The sequence below is a fragment of the Salmo salar genome, chromosome 13, assembly GCF_965601325.2.
Source record: "Salmo salar chromosome 13, fSalSal1, whole genome shotgun sequence".
Classification (NCBI taxonomy): domain Eukaryota; kingdom Metazoa; phylum Chordata; class Actinopteri; order Salmoniformes; family Salmonidae; genus Salmo; species Salmo salar.
In genome coordinates, this window is record NC_138303.1 from 60664380 (window position 1) to 60685021 (window position 20642).

General features: G+C 42.0%; 1 protein-coding gene across 1 annotated transcript in view; it reads right to left on the reverse strand.

Moving 5' to 3' along the window:
• LOC106567511 (serine/threonine-protein kinase 10) overlaps window positions 1–20642 on the reverse strand; it is a 48689-nt gene that overhangs the window by 19620 nt on the left and 8427 nt on the right. The window contains exons 2-7 of the mRNA XM_014136826.3: window positions 16814–16978; window positions 6713–6761; window positions 5883–6032; window positions 4130–4202; window positions 3164–3358; window positions 466–547 (exon numbers count right to left, since the gene is read on the reverse strand). Of these exons, the coding sequence (XP_013992301.1) occupies window positions 466–547; window positions 3164–3358; window positions 4130–4202; window positions 5883–6032; window positions 6713–6761; window positions 16814–16978 (714 nt within the window). The remainder of the gene's footprint in view (window positions 1–465; window positions 548–3163; window positions 3359–4129; window positions 4203–5882; window positions 6033–6712; window positions 6762–16813; window positions 16979–20642) is intronic.

Below are 20642 nucleotides of genomic sequence, written 5' to 3' on the forward strand. Positions count from 1 at the left end.
ATGATAGAGATCAAAACCTACAGTGTGGCACCGAACGTGACCACTCCTGTCGCTCTCCGGTGCTCTTTAAACTCCCAGCAGGCTTTTGGCCAGGATACTCGGCCCCTGTAATTGTCCAGAATATGGAGAAAAAAATCCCAAAGTGCCATTCAGCCATTCACTGGAAACAGTAATACAAATTGCTAGCAATCCCCCCTGCTTTCAAACCCAGACAGGAAGTAGTGGGTTCTGCATTTTAATAGACGCCTCATCTCTTATTTCCTTGTGCTCTCTTTCTCCCTCCAGCTCCAAAATGCCCTCTGTATGTTACTGCTCATTTGCCCATTGTATCATCTCCCTATTCCTCGTGTCTGAAAAAGCTGATGTTTGGGAGGATAAGAACATGGACCTGTGAAGAATGAGATAAGGGAAAACCGTCCTCATACATCAAAGAGGCCGAGCTAGAGTATAGTGTGACCGTCTTACCTCCAGGAGCTGGGCTGCGTTTGGCCGACTCTCCGGATTCTTATCCAACGACTTTTTCAGGAAATCCTTAAACTCCTGTGACCTTAAACACAGAATTCCGGGAACATTAATCAAAGGAAGACAGAAAGAGGGAGATAGGGTGGTGGTATTTTTCACTACACAACATCTTGACAAGCTGAGGCTATAACAGAACAGACTCAGAGTTTAATGGCTGTGATAGGATAAAACTGAGCATGGATCAACATTGTAGTTACACCACAATATTAATATAATTGACAGAGTGAAAAGGAAGCCTGTACAGAATAAAAAAATTATTCCAAAATATGCATCCTGTTTGCATCAAGGTTCTAAAGTGATACTGCCCAAACAATTGGCAAATAGCACTTTGTATCCAGGACAAAAACTGTTTGGGGCAAATCCAATACAACATATTACGGAGAACTACTCTTCATATTTGCAAACATATTGGTGGCTGCGTCATGCTATGGGTGTATTTGTAATCCTTATGGACTGGGGAGTTTTTTCAGGATAAAATTTTTTAAAGGGAATGGAGCTAAGCACAGGCAAAATGAATTCACCCATCAGCAGGACAATAACCTAAAACACAAGGCCAAATATACATGATTTGCTTACCAAGAAGACAGTTAAAACTGTTACTAAGCAAAATTGACTTAAATCTGCTTGAAAATCTATGGCAAGATCTGAAAATTGTTGTCTAGCAATGATCAACAACCAATTTGATAGAGCGTGAAGAATTTAGAAAATAATAAAATGGACAAACATAACACAAACCAGGTGTGGAAAACTCACCCAGAAAGACAACTAATCACTGTATTGGATACTTATCTAAATCAAGATCACTTCTGTAGATCGTTGACCAAAAAAAAAAAAATAGGACAATTAAATCAATTTGAATCCACTGTAACAACAATATTTGACCCACCACCTAGATTCGGTCCTATGTAGCAACATTTCAAAATCATGTTTTTTTAGGTTTTTTTTACATTGGATAAAAGTAGAGAGACTAGAAAATGGTATAGCGTACACTGCAGTTGAGGAACAATGGGGAAGTAATTCTGCTTTGAAAGTTGATAAACTTGTAACTCAACTTTTGAGAAAATGGCCGTTGAATGTTTTGGTACAGCTACTGGAGAGCTCTTCTTTGTCTACACTTACTCAGCATCGTTCACACCCTCTTAACCTTTAGCCCCAAGTAAAAATACACTATCTAGTCATTGGCCTAGATCCTAATCTGACTTTGAACGTGTCAATATAAAGATATTGTATACATATTTTATAATTATTATATCATGCTTACCCAGACACTGAAATCAATTCTATAACCACCCCCCAGCCACATCTAGCTAAGTGGTTGGATCACTATTGTCTAGACATGTCCACATGTTCATGAAATACAATAGAGGGCCGTAATCACCCCTAGACACACCTGGCTAACTTGATGGGTCATGTAATCATTCTCTTGCGAAGTGGAGTCTTTTGTTTAGACATGTAGCTAGCTAAACAATGATCCACAATCCCAACCCATAGCTACAGTACAAACAGATTGTCATAGCTAGCCACCATCCATGAAATGCTTGAGTATAAATATGCAGGTGGCTAAAGCTAACCAAATAGGTTCAATGTTAGCTAGCTAGTTAACATTAAACTATAACAAGCAATGCAAATGGCTCTGAGATACAAATAATATTACTACACAGATCATACACATAACGTTAACTAGCTAACGTTCGCTAGCTAGCTAGCTAACAGTATGCTTTAACTTGCAATGAAAATGATTGGCAAAATTAGAAAGATATAATATCTGAAAGTGTAGCTAGACTCTTAGCCGTGTACATGGATGAACACGTCACGGCAGCGTGTCTTTTCCGTTTGGTTTGTAGCTAGCTACAGCTTGTTTGGCCCGTTGTTGTGTCAAGTCACTGCGGTCAACCATGTGCAGAAAGTAACGTTTGTCCATCCCGCTGATCTTTGAGGGCAGTAGCAACACTTTGTCAGGTCTCTATAGCTAACATTATATCTTTCAAAAAAGCTGAGGTAGGAAGAATTATTTACACATACTGAGCAGCTCACGTTACAGACATGGCAGACCAATTCGAACTCATCTCTCAATATGTCCAGCCCATTCATTATCCTCAGCCAGTCATGGCTAGTGGGAAAATTCCGGTATTTTTCAGTGGCTAAACCAACTAGGCTCGGAATTTAATAATTGTATTCGTATTTACAGATGGCATAAAAGTTTGTTATTAAGGCACATGGAAGTTCACATGTTCTACAAGGCATTTCTGCCCAAAAAATGCATTTTGATTTAAAAAAAATTATAATAATAATAATAAAGCGTTGAAATACCTCTCCTGTGAAGTAGTGATGTGCAACATACGCCTAGCTTCTTGAAACGGGTTATAAATGCGGAAAAAGTCAAGGGGTGTGAATACTTTGAAGGCACTGTATTTCCTTAGAAAAATAAAGCTTTCACTAGGAATGCTCTTCCCATCTGGAGTATAGCTCTTGGCACCTAGAGAATATAGGCCCAAGCTCTTGCATCTACTGAGCGATGGAACGCACCGCCTCAAACTGATTAGAAAAGCCACAGCTATGCACACCCAAAGTCCTATCTATCGTCACTGGCTTTTGGCCTAGGGTTTGGACCTATACATCATCACCCCCCTCTGGGTCTTACCACTTGTTGGGCTGCTCCAGGGTAGGGGGCTCAGACTTGGCTATCTTCAGCAGGACCCTCATGGGGTTGAGTTCATGGTGCGGGGGCTCGATCTGGGCCAGCTCGATCAGGGTGATACCAAGGGACCAGATGTCAGCCTTGTAGTCATACGGAGCGTCCTTCATGGTCTCACACATCACCACCTCCGGAGCCATCCTGTAATACAATATAGCACAATAGAGGACAAATGGTTAACCTCTAAATGCCAAATCTGGTGCACATATATATTTTGTGTTTGACATGTCAACACACATTTGATTGAGCTATGTTTACAGACCAAGTGAATAGTAGGCCTATACACTTCAACCTGAGCTCTGGCGATAGAGGCCTATCCAGTGTTTGCCTATGATCAAAAGTGACATATTACATAATCTTCAGAAATAGTATACTGCTTGGCTTCACATTCACAGTAAAATACATAGAGTGAAATCCCATCTGTTACTCATTTATGAAGCTAGTGAACAATGTGCAACACCTGGGCAGGTTGACTGAGAGGACATTTCAGATGACATTCATTGCCTTGGATGAGACCTGCTCTGGTCAATCGTTAACTTCAACCCAACCATGATCGGAGGACAAGCCAGAGCACAAGGTCCAGAACAATACATATCAGCTTTCACAAGAGCCTTGTAAAAGGTTACGATCAAAACATAACGACTGAGCACTACTGTAAGGAATGCTCTTAGGATACCAAGCAGGACATAACAAGTGGTTCAACAAGGTGTCATGGGTAGCAGGAAGGATGTTCTTAACTTCGTCATGCAGTACCACCGCAATCCCATTAAACACTGCACTCAAAATGGCACCCATGGGCCCTGGTCAAAAGTAGTGCTTTATAAAAAAAGGGAATAAGGGGCCATTTGGGACGCACACAGTGGCAGGCACCCATTTACATTACTGTTTTCATGTGTATGTACCAGTACTTACCAGTATGGTGTTCCTATGAAAGAGTCCCTTCTTTGTAGGGTTTTGGTATTTTTCGCTGACACCCCAAAATCCGCTGCAAGCACAAAGAAAAGTTTTTTTTTTTTTTAATTCAATTTCTTGGTAGAGAGAATGATTAATGGGCCAGTGTTATAACCTGATATCTTCTTTCGGGGGAGGAATACCGTAAAACAATGAATAGCCCGGGCGCTTATTTCCTTCAAAATCACTGAACACAACCGGCACTTAGAGACGGCTTCCATTGGAGCCAGGCGTCCATTTCCAAAAGCATAGCTTTTGTTCGATAAAATATTCAAAAGACTACCACATTGTTTATTGTGACTAGTATAAACATATCAAATCCATCGCAGAGCAGACTAGTCTTCCTATCATACACTCCCGTTGTCACGTTTCAGCATCATATTTGTTTCCACACCGTAAACTGCCATGACATCATTGAGGGGAGATGCAAAGCTGACATTCAACTTACTGAACAGGCACAATATCCCAAATTTCCCCAGACAAGAAAGGTGTCAGTTTCCTGTTAAACCTTGAGGAATTCTTAAGGGGCCAATCACTTGTCAATGAAAGATGAATGGGAATACCCTATAAACTAGGAGCAAAATATTCAATAACTTTCCCCATCTGTGTGATTAAATAGATACCATGGGTCTCCCACCTGACGAACAAATCTAAAATGCTCTAAATCTGTGAAACAGAAAACTTCAAGGAAAAAGGCATAACAGACTAGCTCCGTACGACAAGTCAGAAGTGTGTTGTACATGTCGGCCGTATTTGGATAACTTGTTAAAAGCTCTCTGTTAAGCAGCAAGAGAGGTTTTTCTGAGACCGACTGGACTGACTTAATGACTCCAAAGGCAGTCATTAAGTCAAAGCTCTGGTGTCTGTGCTTGCGGAAATATTTAAGGGCATTGAAGAGGGCCTTGTAACATGAAGGATCAGTCAGACTGTACGAAGTTTCTGAACGGGGCCCCGAGGCCCATGCCGAGGCCTGGTCAAAAAGAAGCTGAAAAGGGAAGTCCACAGAGGGTTCTAAAAAGTTCACGGGAGTTATCGGGCAGCCCTGTAGAGTACAGTACATTTCTATATCCTGCTCCTCAGTTTCTCTCCAACTGACATTTATTAAAAGCTATTATTCTGTAGGCTCCACAAAGCAGCGTTGTTGTTAGGCAAGTGGTGCTTCAACAAAAATCTGATATCAACCGTTTTGACCCAAATCCTCAGCACAAAGAACTTCAGGAATGCTGAAACTCAGAATACTAGCAACAAATCACATTTAGCAGAAAAAAAAAACATATCAGAACGCCGTTTTCCCACACTTCTCACATTTTATTCTTCGGTGATGTCTCAGGGAAGGATGTCTTCTAAGTGGGTTGGTTGTGCGTTCGCAACATTCATGTAAACATTCCCACCCCGCACTTGCTGACCTACAATCTAACCCCAAAGACAACGTGACCATTACACACTGTCCAATGAGAAGTCTTTGTTGCTTATTGGAGAATTATTCAAAATCATTTTCGTTTTAAGGTGGATAACAGCCCTGGTCTGAGGGATAGACAGTTGATAGGAAAGGGGCATAGAGGAAGATTAAGGAGGATGGCTAAGTGCTGTGGAATCTAGAAGATCCAATGAGGAGAAAATTGGTTGTAGTATTCTGGAAACATGAGGTCTCAGTGTTCTAGAAGAGGAGTACATTATATGAGTAAAACATTGTGGAGGGAGAAGATGGTCTCACCTAGCTTGATGTCTCCCTCCAGGGTGAGGAGGATGTTCCCGGCCTTCAAGTCTCTGTGGATGATCTTGATGCTGTGGAGGTAGACCAGGGCCTCCAGCGTCTGTCTGCAGATCACCTGGATCTGAGGTTCCATCAGGCCCCGGTCCAGCTCTGCAGACCAGAGAGAGGGGAGGACACAGGTTAGGGGAAACTGACATCACTTTAACGCAGTGACATCAATGGCTAAGGTTTTACCTCAACAGGAAAATGGTACAACAACTTTAACTGAGAACCAAAGTCCCTATAAAAAAGGCAAGGTGGGTTCGTTGGGACACCTGAGTATTTCCCATGAGGCAGATGGAGCTGCTGCCAGTACAAGCTGTAAGTCGTCTTAAATGGCTACTGCCCCGAGAGCGTAAATTGGCTCTGATAAAACATTTACATGCTAAAAACAGGACTTTTTCCTATTCTCTCCATGTTTAGTTAGTTGTATTTGGGGCCAGCAACTGCTGTATGAGGAGCTGGATTATCAAAGGAAGAACAGCGCAGGGGTATTTCCCACAGTGTGTGGGTCTCCTCGGTCTGCCCCTAGTACCTTGTTACAATGGCAGACCCATAACAACGAGACATCACTTGGCCCCGTTCGCTAATTCTTTCATAATAAAGCAATATCCTTAAGAGCAACAGTGCCATGGCAGTTGCAGCTACGGCCGCAGGTACGGAATGTGAAACATAAAAAAACGGGAGAGGTGTGGAGCTTAGGAAAACAATGTTCCAAGGGACAGAGCACATATTATAGAGTACACACCTATAAAGGACTACCCGGCCTACAGTAGTGCATGTCTCCTTACCTAACATAGTAGCGTCTACGGCTCCTCCAGGGCAGAACTCGATCATGATCTGTGAGGAGGAAGAGGAAGCAGATTTGTGATTTACAGTTTATCCTCAGGAAATTCCAATGGAGCACAAAAACTTCTCCAGAAATGCAAACTACATACAAAACATCCTAACAGGGAGGAGGGATTCCACGGAATGTAAAAATAACATTTTCTACAGAACTATCAACATCAAAGTCAGAAGGTAGACGTTAGAACCTCATCGTGTGTAACTGTGATCGCTTCAACAACAAAAAAAGACTGCCAAAGAACAGGACGAGTGGTAAAGAAAAAAAGGGGAAAAAAAGAGGGGGCTGAGAGGAGACAAGAGGGAAGGTCCACAGAAGTGACAGGTGGTAGCCTAACTGTTTTCAACATCACTGAGATACAGCAGAGAATAGGTCTTGTATCACCCGGGGGAGAAGATTTGAACTCAAGAGAAGAGGGGGAGACAGACAAACAAGAGTTCTGGGAAGTGAGGCCTCTTAGAACCCAGTCAATCTGTCTAATAAAAAGAAAGCACTTAGACATGTCAGCAGACGGGCTGACACTGCCCAGTCAACAGGAGAGAAACCAACATCTCCCTTTCTAGTTGTACACTCCAGTCTCTGACACCTGTGGCGAAAGCCTTCTCAAACACTCTGTACTGCCTCGTGTCAGTGAAAGAGGAACACACCGTGGCCGTGCAGGACTACAGTCAGTGTGTTTAGCGACGGACGAGATGGTCACTAACTCCACAGCCTTCCAACACACATAACCAAATACCAGCACTGCTGAGGAGAAACAGCAAGAGGGAAAAGGCCCACTGAAAAGTCTGAAAAATGTCCTATCAGAGAGACTTTATCCAGCTGCCAAAAACGTAATCCTTATTTCCTCCTCTCACACACACACACACACAGATACACACTTAGATACATAATTTAAAGTCCCTCCACACTGTACTTTCAAAGGCTACTTATGAATGAGTCATGCAAGTCAACGGGGGCCTATCACTAAGCCAGAGTATAAATAAGTGTTTTAATAATATTCCACGACTCTAGAGGGTCACTGTGGTACATTAACTGTAACTTACAAGCCAGGAGTTCGGCGTGCAATGTGTTTGGTCTTGGGCACTCAGAAGGCTTGTGAGACCTCAATTGCATGCATACCTGCCCTGTGATCTCACGGTTACATAATTCCCTGCTGATTGGGCAAACACAGATGTACGTCTTGTGTTAACATAACACAAAATGCCCTATTCAACCCATTCACTCACCCCTATGCTATGACACCATTGTCAAAGCAGTGGCAAACCCTGCTGGACAGGGTGGAGGAGTTTCGTACTGAACAAAATGGAGGACAAAACGGTGGCTTGTTACTGTACATCTAGACACACACAGCTGGGGATGGTGTACCAACCTTCATTCCGAGGGAGGTGCCCATGTCGTCACAGTAAAACAAGGGCCTCTTATGATATTAAAAATAGGTTTTGTGAGGTCATGTGTTAGCATAGGTTTTAACCTCAATAACCTGGCCTTCCAGTTTTCTAAATCCCTGCCAATCCACCAGTCAACAAATAATTCAGATGTGGATGACAAGCTATGTACAGTACATAGGATTAAGGCGGCGGTGAACACCTAAAGGCTTAGTCAGATTTACGTGTGACACCAGGTCATTTTTAAGGGAATGTAATGATGACTATCTATTGCTGCTAGGTCGGTAACTTCCCCCACTTTGAGGGATTGTTTCCTCATGACGTGAGCAACGTTGCACTGGTGAAAGATCTGGTCCAACTGGTCAGATCTACAGCCTGTACGGGCTGCACATGTACGCACACACAAAAACGTACACGCGCTCACGCAAATGTTGTACATACCGCATTCTTCCACCACCTACTCACACAGCTCCGTCAACAGAGTGTAGGCAGCCACAAAACACATCCGGTGTACAGCCCAATAGAGCTCGGAGGGTTGACATCCACCGTACACAACTACCAATTCTTTGAGATGGCTGTGTTATGGGTTCAGTGAAAAGGACATTGAGCAATATTCCCAGATGTTCTATAGGATATGTCATAATCCACCTCCTTTTGGAGAGAAATTTGTTAATTGATGCCTGTTAAAAGATGTAGTTTCACTGGCTAAGCCCTTTTTGAATTCCTGCCACTGACGGCTCAGTCGGGCAAGTTAAGTTGAGCCGATACTGGCGTGTGAACCGGCAAACACTATTAGATATACAAGGAAACTGGCTGAGGCAGCACCTAGGAGACATTGACTTAAGTTTATTCAACTGTGCACCGACACCGACAGTGATTTACAACCTCATTTAACCAATCTCCTGGGTATTAAATAGTGTGTCACTTGTATTTAAAATGACCGCCATGCTTTCTCCATCATGTTCAAAAATCTGCAGTATTATGCCTTGTGACACCTTGGAAAATGAGTAACGTTTCAGTGACAGATGGGTACATAACACTTCCTCAGGAGTGATTCAGAACGGAGGGGAACAGTAAGACAGACAACACACTGCTCTATGCAAGGTTGTACAGCAAGTCCACCGGGACGGTGGAAAAGAGGGAGTGAGAAAGTGAACAAGATGATAACGACAGATTTACTGTACACAGAGTGAAGCTGTGCGGGATAGACTCAAGAACAATGATCCTACACTGACATTCACCTCCTGTTTAATGGCCTCTTTCTGCCTCTGCTTGGTAACAACAGAACATTGCAGCATTCCTTTACACGGAGAGCCCTCTCCTCTCCTTGTCAAGACAGAGCCTCAAGGAGAGACAGACGAGGTATAAATTATATACGCATACGGATGACACAGACAGTGCAGCAGGGTTTTACGTTGGCCCTGGCAGTTGAACACGATGCCCATCTGTTAATAGAGCTTTATTGGTTTACCATGGGATGATTTCCAGATGAAAGCATTATCATGGCTGGCTGCAGTCATGCGTGTTAATGGCAGCCCTATGTTAAAAAGGCCCCCTATTTCTCACACTGTAGAGCGGGTTGTTCCCAAACCAGATCTCTCTCTCTCTCTAGAGCGGGTGGGCAGCGGAATGTGCCACCCCTGCTCTCCGGGTGAAAAAAGGGGGGGGTTTGAGGCACGCAGCCCAACCGCTGGTTCAGTCTGTAGCATGTCGTCAGCAGAGACATCCCGCCCAGTCAGACTGGCATGCTCCAGGGATCACACATCTTTAGTCATCCCCTCAGCACTGGCCCTTAGCCAGGGAGAGGCTCTCAGTTTGATGTGCCAGTGTTTGTGTGGTGGTTTTATGATCGAATGCCTCATCCACACCCAGAACGTACGAGTTATGACACTGTAGAGAGGGTGGCGAGGGAGAGGCTAAACTAGAACATGCTTCTTTTGTGATGATATCCAAGTACGACAGTTCTATTTATGCGTCATCTACACATCCAAATATCTTTTTAAATATATATTTTTAGGGGGTAGATTAGCTTTAATATTGCAGATTGATAGATTGTGGCTTCTATGTAATTATCTGCATAATATCCAATCGCCCATTTTTGGGTAAAAATATATTTTTACAAATGTTCCTTCATTATTATTTTCGCCTAACCCCATCATCCCTCCCCTAATTGGAGTAAACTAATGGACAACAATACTTAGGCTTCTACATACACATTTTACAGACAGTATATTAGTTCATATTTTTGTTAATTTTAGTCCCACCCTTCAGCTCCCCTCAACCCCTCCCATCCATCTCTGAACACCATCCGGTTTTGATTTCTATATGTTTTTCAACTGCGCCGTGATGTTTCACAAAAGTTTGGAACCTTTCCATTCTCAGTTCCTACAGAGAGCAAAAATGTTTATTTACTAAGAGCATTATTGATTGACTGACTTTTCAAAAATCATTATTTGTGGAGTTAGCTCCAGGTAAATGTTGCAATTCTTAAGTCATTCCTGAACCTGCGACCAAAAACAACCTACATACGCGCAGTACCAAAACAAGTGATCTCTCTATCTAAGAAAAACCCTTAAATGAGCAGGTGTTCTAAAACTTTTGACACAGAGTGTGTTCATTCAAGGGTTTATCTTTTTTACTATTTTCGACATTGTAGAATAATAGTGACATCAAAACTATGAAATAACACATATGGAATCATGTAGCAACCAAAAACAAAGTGTTAAACAAATCATAATATATTTTATATTTGAGATTCTTCAAATAGCCACCCTTTGCCTTGATGACAGCTTTGCACACGCTTGGCATTCTCTCAACTAGCTTCATGAGGTAGTCACCTGGAATGCATTTCAATTAACAGGTGTACCTTTTTAAAAAGTTCATTTTTGGAATTCCTTTCCTTCTTATTGTGTTTGAGACCATCAGTTGTGTTGTGACAAGGTAGGGTTGGTATACAGAAGATTGTCTTTTATCAAATAGGGCTAAGTCCATATTATGGCAAGGTCAGCTCAAATAAGCAAAGAGAAATGACAGTTCATCATTACTTTAAAACATAAAGGTCAGTCAATGTGGAAAATTAAGAACTTTGAACGTTTCTTCAAATGCACTTGCAAAAACCATCAAGCGCTATGAAACTGGCTCTAATGAAGACCGCCACAGGAAAGGAAGACCCAGTGTTACCTCTGCTGCAGAGGATAAGTTCACTAGAGTTACCAGCCTCAGAAATTGCAGCCCAAATAAATGCTTCAGAGTTCAAGTAACAAACACATCAACTGTTCAGAGACTGCATGAATCAGGCCTTCATGGTTGAATTGCTGCAAGGAAACCACTACTAAAAGGACACCAATAAGAAAAGACCTGCTTGGGCCAAGAAACACAAGCAATGGACATTAGACCGGTGGAAATCTGTCCTTTGGTATGGAGTCCAAATTTGAGATGTTTGGTTCCATCCGCCATGTCTTTGTGAGACGCGGTGTGGGTGAACGGATGGTCTCCGCATGTGTAGTTCCCACCGTGAAGCATGGAGGTGGTGGTCTTATGCTGTGGGGGTGCTTTGCTGGTGACACTGTCAGTGATTTATTTAGAATTCAAGGCACACTTAACCAGCATGGCTACCACAGCATTCTGCAGCGATACACCATCCCATCAGGATTGCGCTTAGTGAGACTATCATTTGTTTTTCAACAGAACAATGACACCTCCAGGCTGTGTAAGGGTTATTTGACCAAAAAGGAGTGTGATGAGTGCTGCATCAGATGACCTGGCCTCCACAATCCCCTGACCTCAACCAAATTGAGATGGGAAAAAAAAAGCAGAACATAAGTGCTCAGCATGTGGGAAGTCCTTCAAGACTGTTGGAAAAGCATTCCAGGTGAAGCTGGTTGAAAGAATGCCAAGAGGGTGCAAAGCTGTCATCAAGGCAAAGGGGGGCTGTTTGAAGAACCTCAAACATATTTTGATTTCTTTTAACACTTTTTTGGTTACTACATGATTCCATGTGTTATTTCATAGTTTAGATATCTTCACTGTTACTCTACAATGTAGAAAAATATTTAAAAAAAAGAAAAACCCTTGAATGAGTAGGTGTTCTAAAACTTTTGAACGGTAGTGTATAAAAATAAAAAACATACTATTGGTTGCAAGAATTTTGTATAATTTAAAATTGAAAAACTAAGATTTGAATCCGCCGTTGTTTTGTGTATCAGTTCATAAACCATGTGCCATGGAATTGGTACATAAAATCCTCCCAACTATTTTGCAACCTGTATGGCAGCTGTCGATTTTTTGGTCCTTAAATAAATAACTATACCAGTTTAAATTTAGCACAATTTTCTATAACCAGTTTGTGGTGTAATGCAGGGCCAACAGACAAGTTGCTCACCTTCTCCCCCTTCCACCTGCCTTTCCATTTTTGCAGAAAACGTAAATCTCCCATCTTAACAGTACCAAAAGTAGAAATAAACAGTGAGAAGTGGTATGAGTGCTTGAACACTGGGCTGTACCTGACCACTCACTCTTAAGGGAGTTGTTGTTGTAAATAACCTGGGCTTCTTGAATAACAGAAGATTCAAGTCTGGTTATACTGCCTATGTACACTAAATTATAGGCTTTTACTCTAGAACAGTTCTTGAGAATGCGATCAGAGAAAAAAAACTGAAACCCCACCAAGGGGACACACAGGAAATGTGTAATTTGAAAGCTGTACGTGTATTTGCACACTGACCTTTATAAAAATAAAAAAATAGATGAGCCGACAGTCCCTGTGCAGAGGCCTTGTAGAAAAGAAAATATAATTCCAGCTATGCCACTGTGTTTTTAACAGATGGGAGGTGGAGCAATAGACCTGCTGCCATATCTGGTGTGGTGCCCCCCCTTGGATTGCAAGAACAGCCCTTCACGTAATCTTTACTTCCCCCTCTATGGCAATTTCAACTAAGCAACTTTATATCACATTGCTTTTGGCAGTTGATGAGTTTATACAGCACCCATTTCCAGGTGATGGTTTCAATGGTCATAGATTGATCACATTCAGTGATGCAGTGGTAGTAAAAAAAAAGAGAATAAATAAATAACATGACTATAAAAATGTCAGACTAACTCTGTATCAATCGGAGTTCAGAATAACAAAGTGTTGCTACAGTCTAAACAGTGATTATTTGTTTTAATAACTTGTTGGCTTGGATGTTTGACTATTTCCCTTCCCCCCCCCCCCCCCATTGCATTTTGTAATTCCTAGGATAGTTTATGTCCGGGACCAGCACAATTCAAAGCAAATCAAATAAAATGTTGGTCGCATAGACATATTTAGCAGATTTATGTTATTGTGGATGTAGCAAAATGTTCCTAGCCCCAACAGTGCAGAGATATCTAACAATACACACAAATCTAACAGTACAAGAATGGAATATAGATAGATAGATAGATAGATAGATAGATAGATAGATAGATAGATAGATAGATAGATAGATAGATAGATAGATAGATAGATAGATAGATAGATAGATAGATAGATAGATAGATAGATAGATAGATAGATAGATAGATAGATAGATAGATAGATAGATAGATAGATAGATAGATAGATAGATAGATAGATAGATAGATAGATAGATAGATAGATAGATAGATAGATAGATAGATAGATAGATAGATAGATAGATAGATAGATAGATAGATAGATAGATAGATAGATAGATAGATAGATAGATAGATAGATAGATAGATCTATAATATTAGGATGAGCAATGTCGGAGTCCAGAGTCTGTGTGATGCACACGTGATGGGATGTATCAACATTATGGACAGTATGTGGATAGAATATTTAGTACATATATTTACTAAATTGAGTAAGCTGTTATATTACCATTAAAATGGCTTCAGTCACAAAAAGGTTCCTATGAATATTTGCCTCTAAAAGTTTGTGAGGGTCTTAGGGGCCAAGCCAAATTTCTTCAGCCTCCTGAGGTTTTTCACCACACGGTTTGTGTGGGTGGACCATTTCAGACTGTCAGTGATGTGTACACCGAGGAACTCAAAGCTTTTCACCTTCTCCACTGAGGACCTGTCGATGTGGATGGCGACATGCTCCCTCTGCTGTCTCCTGAAGTCCACGATCAGCTTCTTCATTTTGTTGACATTTTATCAACAAGAGGTTATTTTCCTGGCACCACTCTGCCAGGGCCCTCACATCCTACCTGTAGGCTCTCTTTATTGTTGGTGATCAGGCCTACCACTGTTGTGTCCTCTGCAAACTTGATGATTGAGTTGGAGGCATGTGGCCACACAGTCATGGGTGAACAGGAAGTACAGGAGGCAGCAGAGCACGCAACCTTGCGGGGCCCCCTGTGTTGAGCATCAGCGTAGTGGAGGTGTTGTTTCCTACCTTCACCACCTGGGGGCGGCCCGTCAGGAAGTCCAGGACCCAGTTGCACAAGGCGGGATTCAGACCCAGTGCCCGAGCTTAATGAGCTTGGAAGGTACTATGCTGTTGAAGGCTGAGCTGTATCCAATGAACAGCATTCTTACATAGGTATTCCTATTGACCAGATGGGATAGGGCAGAGTGCAGTGCGATGGCGATTGCATCGTCTGTGGATCTATTGGGGCGGTATGCTAATTGCAGTGGGTCTAGGGTGTCAGGTAAGGTAAGGTGATATGTTCCTTAACAAGCCTCTTTAAAGCACTTCATGATGACAGTAGTGAGTGCTACGGGGTGATAGTTCAGTTACCTTTGCTTTCTTGGTTACAGGAACAATGGTGGACATCTTGAAACAAGTGGGGACAGCAGACTGGGATAGGGAGAGATTGAATTAACTCCAGCCAGTTGGTATGCACATGCTCTGAGGACGGGAGGACGCGGCTAGGGATGCTGTCTGGGCCTGCAGCCTTGGGAGGGTTAACACGCTTAAGGTCTTACTCACGTTGGCCACGAGAGTGGCCCGCATCAGTGGCACTGTGTTATCCTCAAAGTGGGAGAATATGATGTTTAGGTTGTCCAGCAACAAGACATCGGTGTCTGCAACATGGCTGGTTTTGTCTTTTGTAATTGTCTGGCATCCCTGTCACATACGTCTTGTGTCTGAGCCGCTGAATTGCGACTCCACTGTTTCTGTACTATAGTTTAACCTGTTTGACTGCATTACGAAGGACATAACTGGACTGTTTGTATTTCAACCATATTCCCTGTCACCTTGCTGTGGTTAAATGCGGTGGTTCGCACCTTCAGTTTTGCGTTCGAATGCTTGCCTCAAATCCACGGTTTTTGGTTTGGGTAGGTTTTAAATTGTAACAGTGGGAACAATATCCCCTTTACACTTCCTTATGCACTCAGTCCCCGCGTCAATGATATTCTCAGAGGAAACCCGGAACATATCCTAGTCCGCATGATCAAAAGAATCTTAAAGCATGGATTCCAATTGGTCAGACCAGCGTTGAATCGATCTTGGCACAGGTACTTCCTGTTTCAGTTTCCGCCTATCGGAAGGGAGGAGCAGAATGGAGATGTGATCTGATTTGCCAAAGGGAGGGCCTTGTAGCCATCCCAGAAGGGAGAGTAACAATGGTCGAGAGTTTTTGAAGCGCGAGTACTACAGGCAATGTGTTGATTGAACTTCCGTAGCATTTCCTCAGATTTGCCTTGTTAAAATAAAAGTCCAGTGTTGTTCCTTGAGGGCCGTCGTGGTATCGGCTTGAGGGGGAATATACACGGCTGTGACGATAACCAAAGGCAATTCTCTCGTGAGGTCATGCAGTCGGCATTTGATTGTGTGGTATTCTAGGTTAGGAGAACAAAATGACTTGAGTTCCTGTATGTTTCCACAATCACACCATGAGTAGTTAATCATGAAACATACACTTCCGTCTTTCTTCTTCCTGGAGAGTTCTTTATTCCCATCTGCACAATGTACTGAGAACCCAGCTGGCTGTATGGACGGGGACAGTATATCTGGAGAGAGCTAGGATTCTGTGAAACAGAGTATGTTACAGTGCCTGATGTCTCTCTGGAAGGAGATCCTCACTCTGAGCTTGTCTACTTTATTGTCCAGGGACTGAACATTAGCGAGTAATATACCCTGGTGTGCACCCCTCCTGAGTCAGAATAAACGTCCACTCCGAATACCTCTACTCCGCCGACGGTGTCTTGGAGCAGCCTTAGGGATAAGTTCAATTGCCTTGGGGGGGTATGAACAAAATAGCCAATTCGGAGTGCTGGTGAGTTACCGCCACTGATATCCGAAAGTTATTTCCGACTATATGGAATAGCGCATAAAACGTTGCGCTACAATTGTAAGAAACACAAACAAAAAAATAATACTACAAAGTTGCTTAGGAGCTAGAAGCAGAGCTGCCATGTCTTTCGGCTCCATAATAAGGTCACTTGTGTTTGTCTTGGCAGACATGACTGATTACAAAGTGCATGGAAAACATGCAGTCTATTCAATAATAAGAAAGCAGAGGAAAGCTAAAATAAAGTATACCCTACAAAAGGGAGGAACTGAAAGATCTAGCTTGATCCTCATAGTAACCTATAGGGTTCACCATCAGGTCAATCCAGAATCTTTTCTGTAATAGAGGGCTATGGAGGGGATTAAACCATTGAGTTGGGTAACAGAACAAACTCCACACGGCCCAGTTCTGGCCCACTGTTGGCCCCGAAGGTCTTACCCAGAGCTTGGCATCATGGTAGAAGGCGTCCAACAGCTTGACAATGTAGCGGTGGTCACACTTTGCCAGGATATCTATCTCCACCATGTAATCCTCCAGCTCCTCCTCAGTCTTCGTCTCAATGACTTTGGCTGCAGCCAGGACTCCAGTCTCCTTATTTTTGGCCTAGAAGACAAATTAGTCAACATTTACATAACACTAAATGGGGAGAAGATTGTCATGTGGAGGATAGAGCCATTTAGAAGCCTAGATTCAGTCAATGGGCCTTCTCAAACTGCCATATCATATATGGATTTTGAGATTCATTCTTAACAGGAGTTATGTTCTATTGAGACACTGGTAAAAATGGCAAAAGGTGAGCACACAGGTAGTACACAAATGATTTCTGCACAAGGGGGCTGTTTCAACAGGCTATACAAGGACAGTGAATTTTATATTTGTTAATACTAAGAAACATCATAGGTGGGGCCCGGCAGTGTGGCGAACTAGTGGGGGTGTTAGGAAGGAAATTAAACTTGTGAAAACCACCTTAGAAAACACAGAAGTGAATTACGAATGTATGTGACTACAATTGAAAGGTATTGAATACATCATGAGAGACTGTCATAAATTACAAAATGAATTCAATTTTCTTAACACTTCACATAGATAAAACACTAGAAACAGTTGACAGTATAGATTGGACTTCAAAAGCATATCTTGGCCCTGCCCACTCAGTGAAATTCTCAGCACGCGCAAGACTTTCATGAGAAGAGAACCCAATCAAAACCCTAGGAGAGTCAAAAACTCTGACAAACACAAGAGGCTAATTAAAATGTTACTTAACCGCACTTTAAAAAGCACAACAGGAAAGGAAACTCCACACCCTATAAGAGCTGCGGAGGAGGAACCACTATAGCCAGCCAGCCCATCCACATTGAAAATGACACTACACAGTGGTTAAACACAAACAGATTGTACATGTCCACAACAGAATGATAAACAAGCATCAAAACAGGAGGGTGAATCAGTGGTGAACACATAACTAGAAGGAAAGTATATGTTTGTGTGTCATAGTTATATTTCTGAGAATGAGGGGTAAAGGTAGCGGAATATGACAAATATATATTTAACGGTATGGCAGTATTTCATTGTTTTTGAATAATAAAAAAAAGTTTGACATTTGCTTTGAGTAGTGATTGACCCTAGGGAGGCAACAAATAAATTGTAAGCGAATAAACATTTAAAAAAAAAAAATAAAAAAAAAAGGGGCTTTCTCCATTCTAATTGATTGATACTTTGATTTAGATCAAAGCACTTGGGTGAACTCTAGTAATAATGGAAATAGAATATAAATGGGCACCTTGAATAAAGTGTTGTTTGACATGACAATGAATGTAAAAGCAAGGGAGGCGTTATTGTGACAGGGTAGGCACCAACGTGTTGGTCAGTGTTTCCTCAGGGACCCTATAACCTTTGGCTAGATTAAATGTTCTCTTAGCTAATTCATGTAGCTAACATATTCATGTTTTGCCTATTCCTCTTTTATTTGGAAGATACTGTTGCACAAACATGCTAATTTAAGCCTACACCATCACTGGTATCAGGAAATTATTAGCTACATACTATATCTGACTCACAGCTAAATAGCGATTAGCGAATAACTACACCCCTAGTGTCGCATGCGTTGCAAAATAAATGTAGACATACATGTTACTCAATTATTGCACGCGTGCCAACGAGCATCTGCGTTGCCAAGGGCTAAAACAGAAGTCAGTTCCATTTCTGACGCAGATCGCGCCGCATGTCCTTCCTCTCCCATCTCCTCATTGGTTTATAGAAGCAGGAAGCCACGTGCCATCTCATCGGTTATACCCACGTGGGTGACTGAAAGACGAACGTGGTTGGTTGCGGTAATGCACCTAATTTATGAAAGTTGCCAATTGCATTATAAAGTCGAGAAGAAAAAGCCTGGACGGAGGAGAGATGACTTGAAACGATTTGGTTGACTGTTTTATGTGTGGATTAATTGTCAGAGTAGAGGACCTTGTGCATTTCAGGTAAAATAACAATGTTTATATCCCAGGAACAATTAGCTAGCAACAGTAAGCTAGCTAAATAGGACAAATTAGCTAGCACGTACAAGCTAGCTAGCTAAATTGCCATAAATGTTTAATGCTTTTCGACCTGTCCCCAAATTAATATAATTGGTTCAGAGTTTGTTTTGATATTTTAACCTGCGTGTCGTGATCGCATTTGGTGTGAGGGGACAAAATGCATTTATGCACGATGGCACACGTGCACAGCCGGTTTGGGTTCCGTATAACACAATTTATTTTTGCCACAACTTGCTAAGACAAACTAACCGTTTGCAGACAGTAAGATACAAACTAATAGTGTGATTATAGAACACTTGTGGATTTATATTAAGAAGCAAAACAGCATCGTTGTCATCAACATCTTGTTGCATGTGCTGCATTGACCATCAAATCGTTTTTGTCACATGCACCGAATACAGATGTAGACCTTACCGTGAAATGCTCACTTACAAGCCCTTAACCAACAATGCAGTTCAAGAAAGAGTTAATACATTTACTAAATAAAATAAAAAATAAAACAAAATAACATAACATAACAATAACGAGGTTATATACAGGGGGTACAGAGTCAATGTGCGGGTGTACAGGTTAGTCGAGGTAATATATACATGTACACCACCGTTCAAAAGTTTGGGGTCACTTAGAAATGTCCTTGTTTTTGAAAAGTAAATTTTTTTGTCCATTACAATAACTTCAAATTGATCAGAAATACAGTGTAGACATTGTTAATGTTGTAAATGACTATTATAGCTAGAAACAGCAGATTTTTTTAATGGAACATCAACATAGGCGTACAGAGGCCCATTATCAGCAACCATCACTCCTGTGTTCCAATGGCACGTTGTGTTAGCTAATCCAAGTTTATCATTTTAAGGCAAATGATCATTACATAAACCTTTTGCAATTATGTTCGCACAGCTGAAAACTGTTGGCCAATAAAAATAAAAGATTAAGATGACCACAAGATCAAAAGCTAGATTTCTAGGGGGTTTAGGATTAAGGTAGAACTAGTGTTAGGATTCAAATTAGGTTTAGGGGTAGAGTTAAGGTCAAGGTAAGGGAAAATAGGATTTTGAAGGGTTCTAAAATTGTGCCACCCCCCACCAGGTTAGTTTGGGTTTGTGTGTGTTGCTTTAGCTCCTCCCAATGACCTGGAGATGTGAGGCTGCAGACTGAACAGCCTGATGGGGTCCAATACCTGAGGGGGCTGTGGGAAAACATATGGGTAAACACTGCAGTCAGGCATCGAGATACTAGCCTACCATATAGTTACAGTCCTGAGGTTTCCTGAACACATGATCTCACCTGGAATAAGTCCAGGGCCTTTTTTAAACATTATGTTTTTCCTGGTGAGGTAACAAAGTCAGGAAACCTAACCTTTGCATACAGTGCATGACCGGAGAGACATGCTAGCGTATCTGACAATGCGTCACTGAGTATTTGCATTTCAACACCATCAGGAACCTGCTCTGCTCCCACCATCTGAGGCAACAGGGTGCCACGTTATGTTACCAGTCCCACTTTACAAGCCTTCACAACCAAGATCTCACAACTCTCTCTTTCTCCCCCCCCCCCCCCCCACCACAGTCATTGTGCCTCACAAGGGAGCGCTGACTTCCTGGAAGTCATCAAGGCCCTGGAGACTCTCCACTGGAGGAGGGAATATGCAGAGGGAGGAGAGGTGCTGGTTGAGGATAGAGCTGTGTAAATCACACTAACCTAATTATACTAACAGAAAAAAGAAGTGGGAA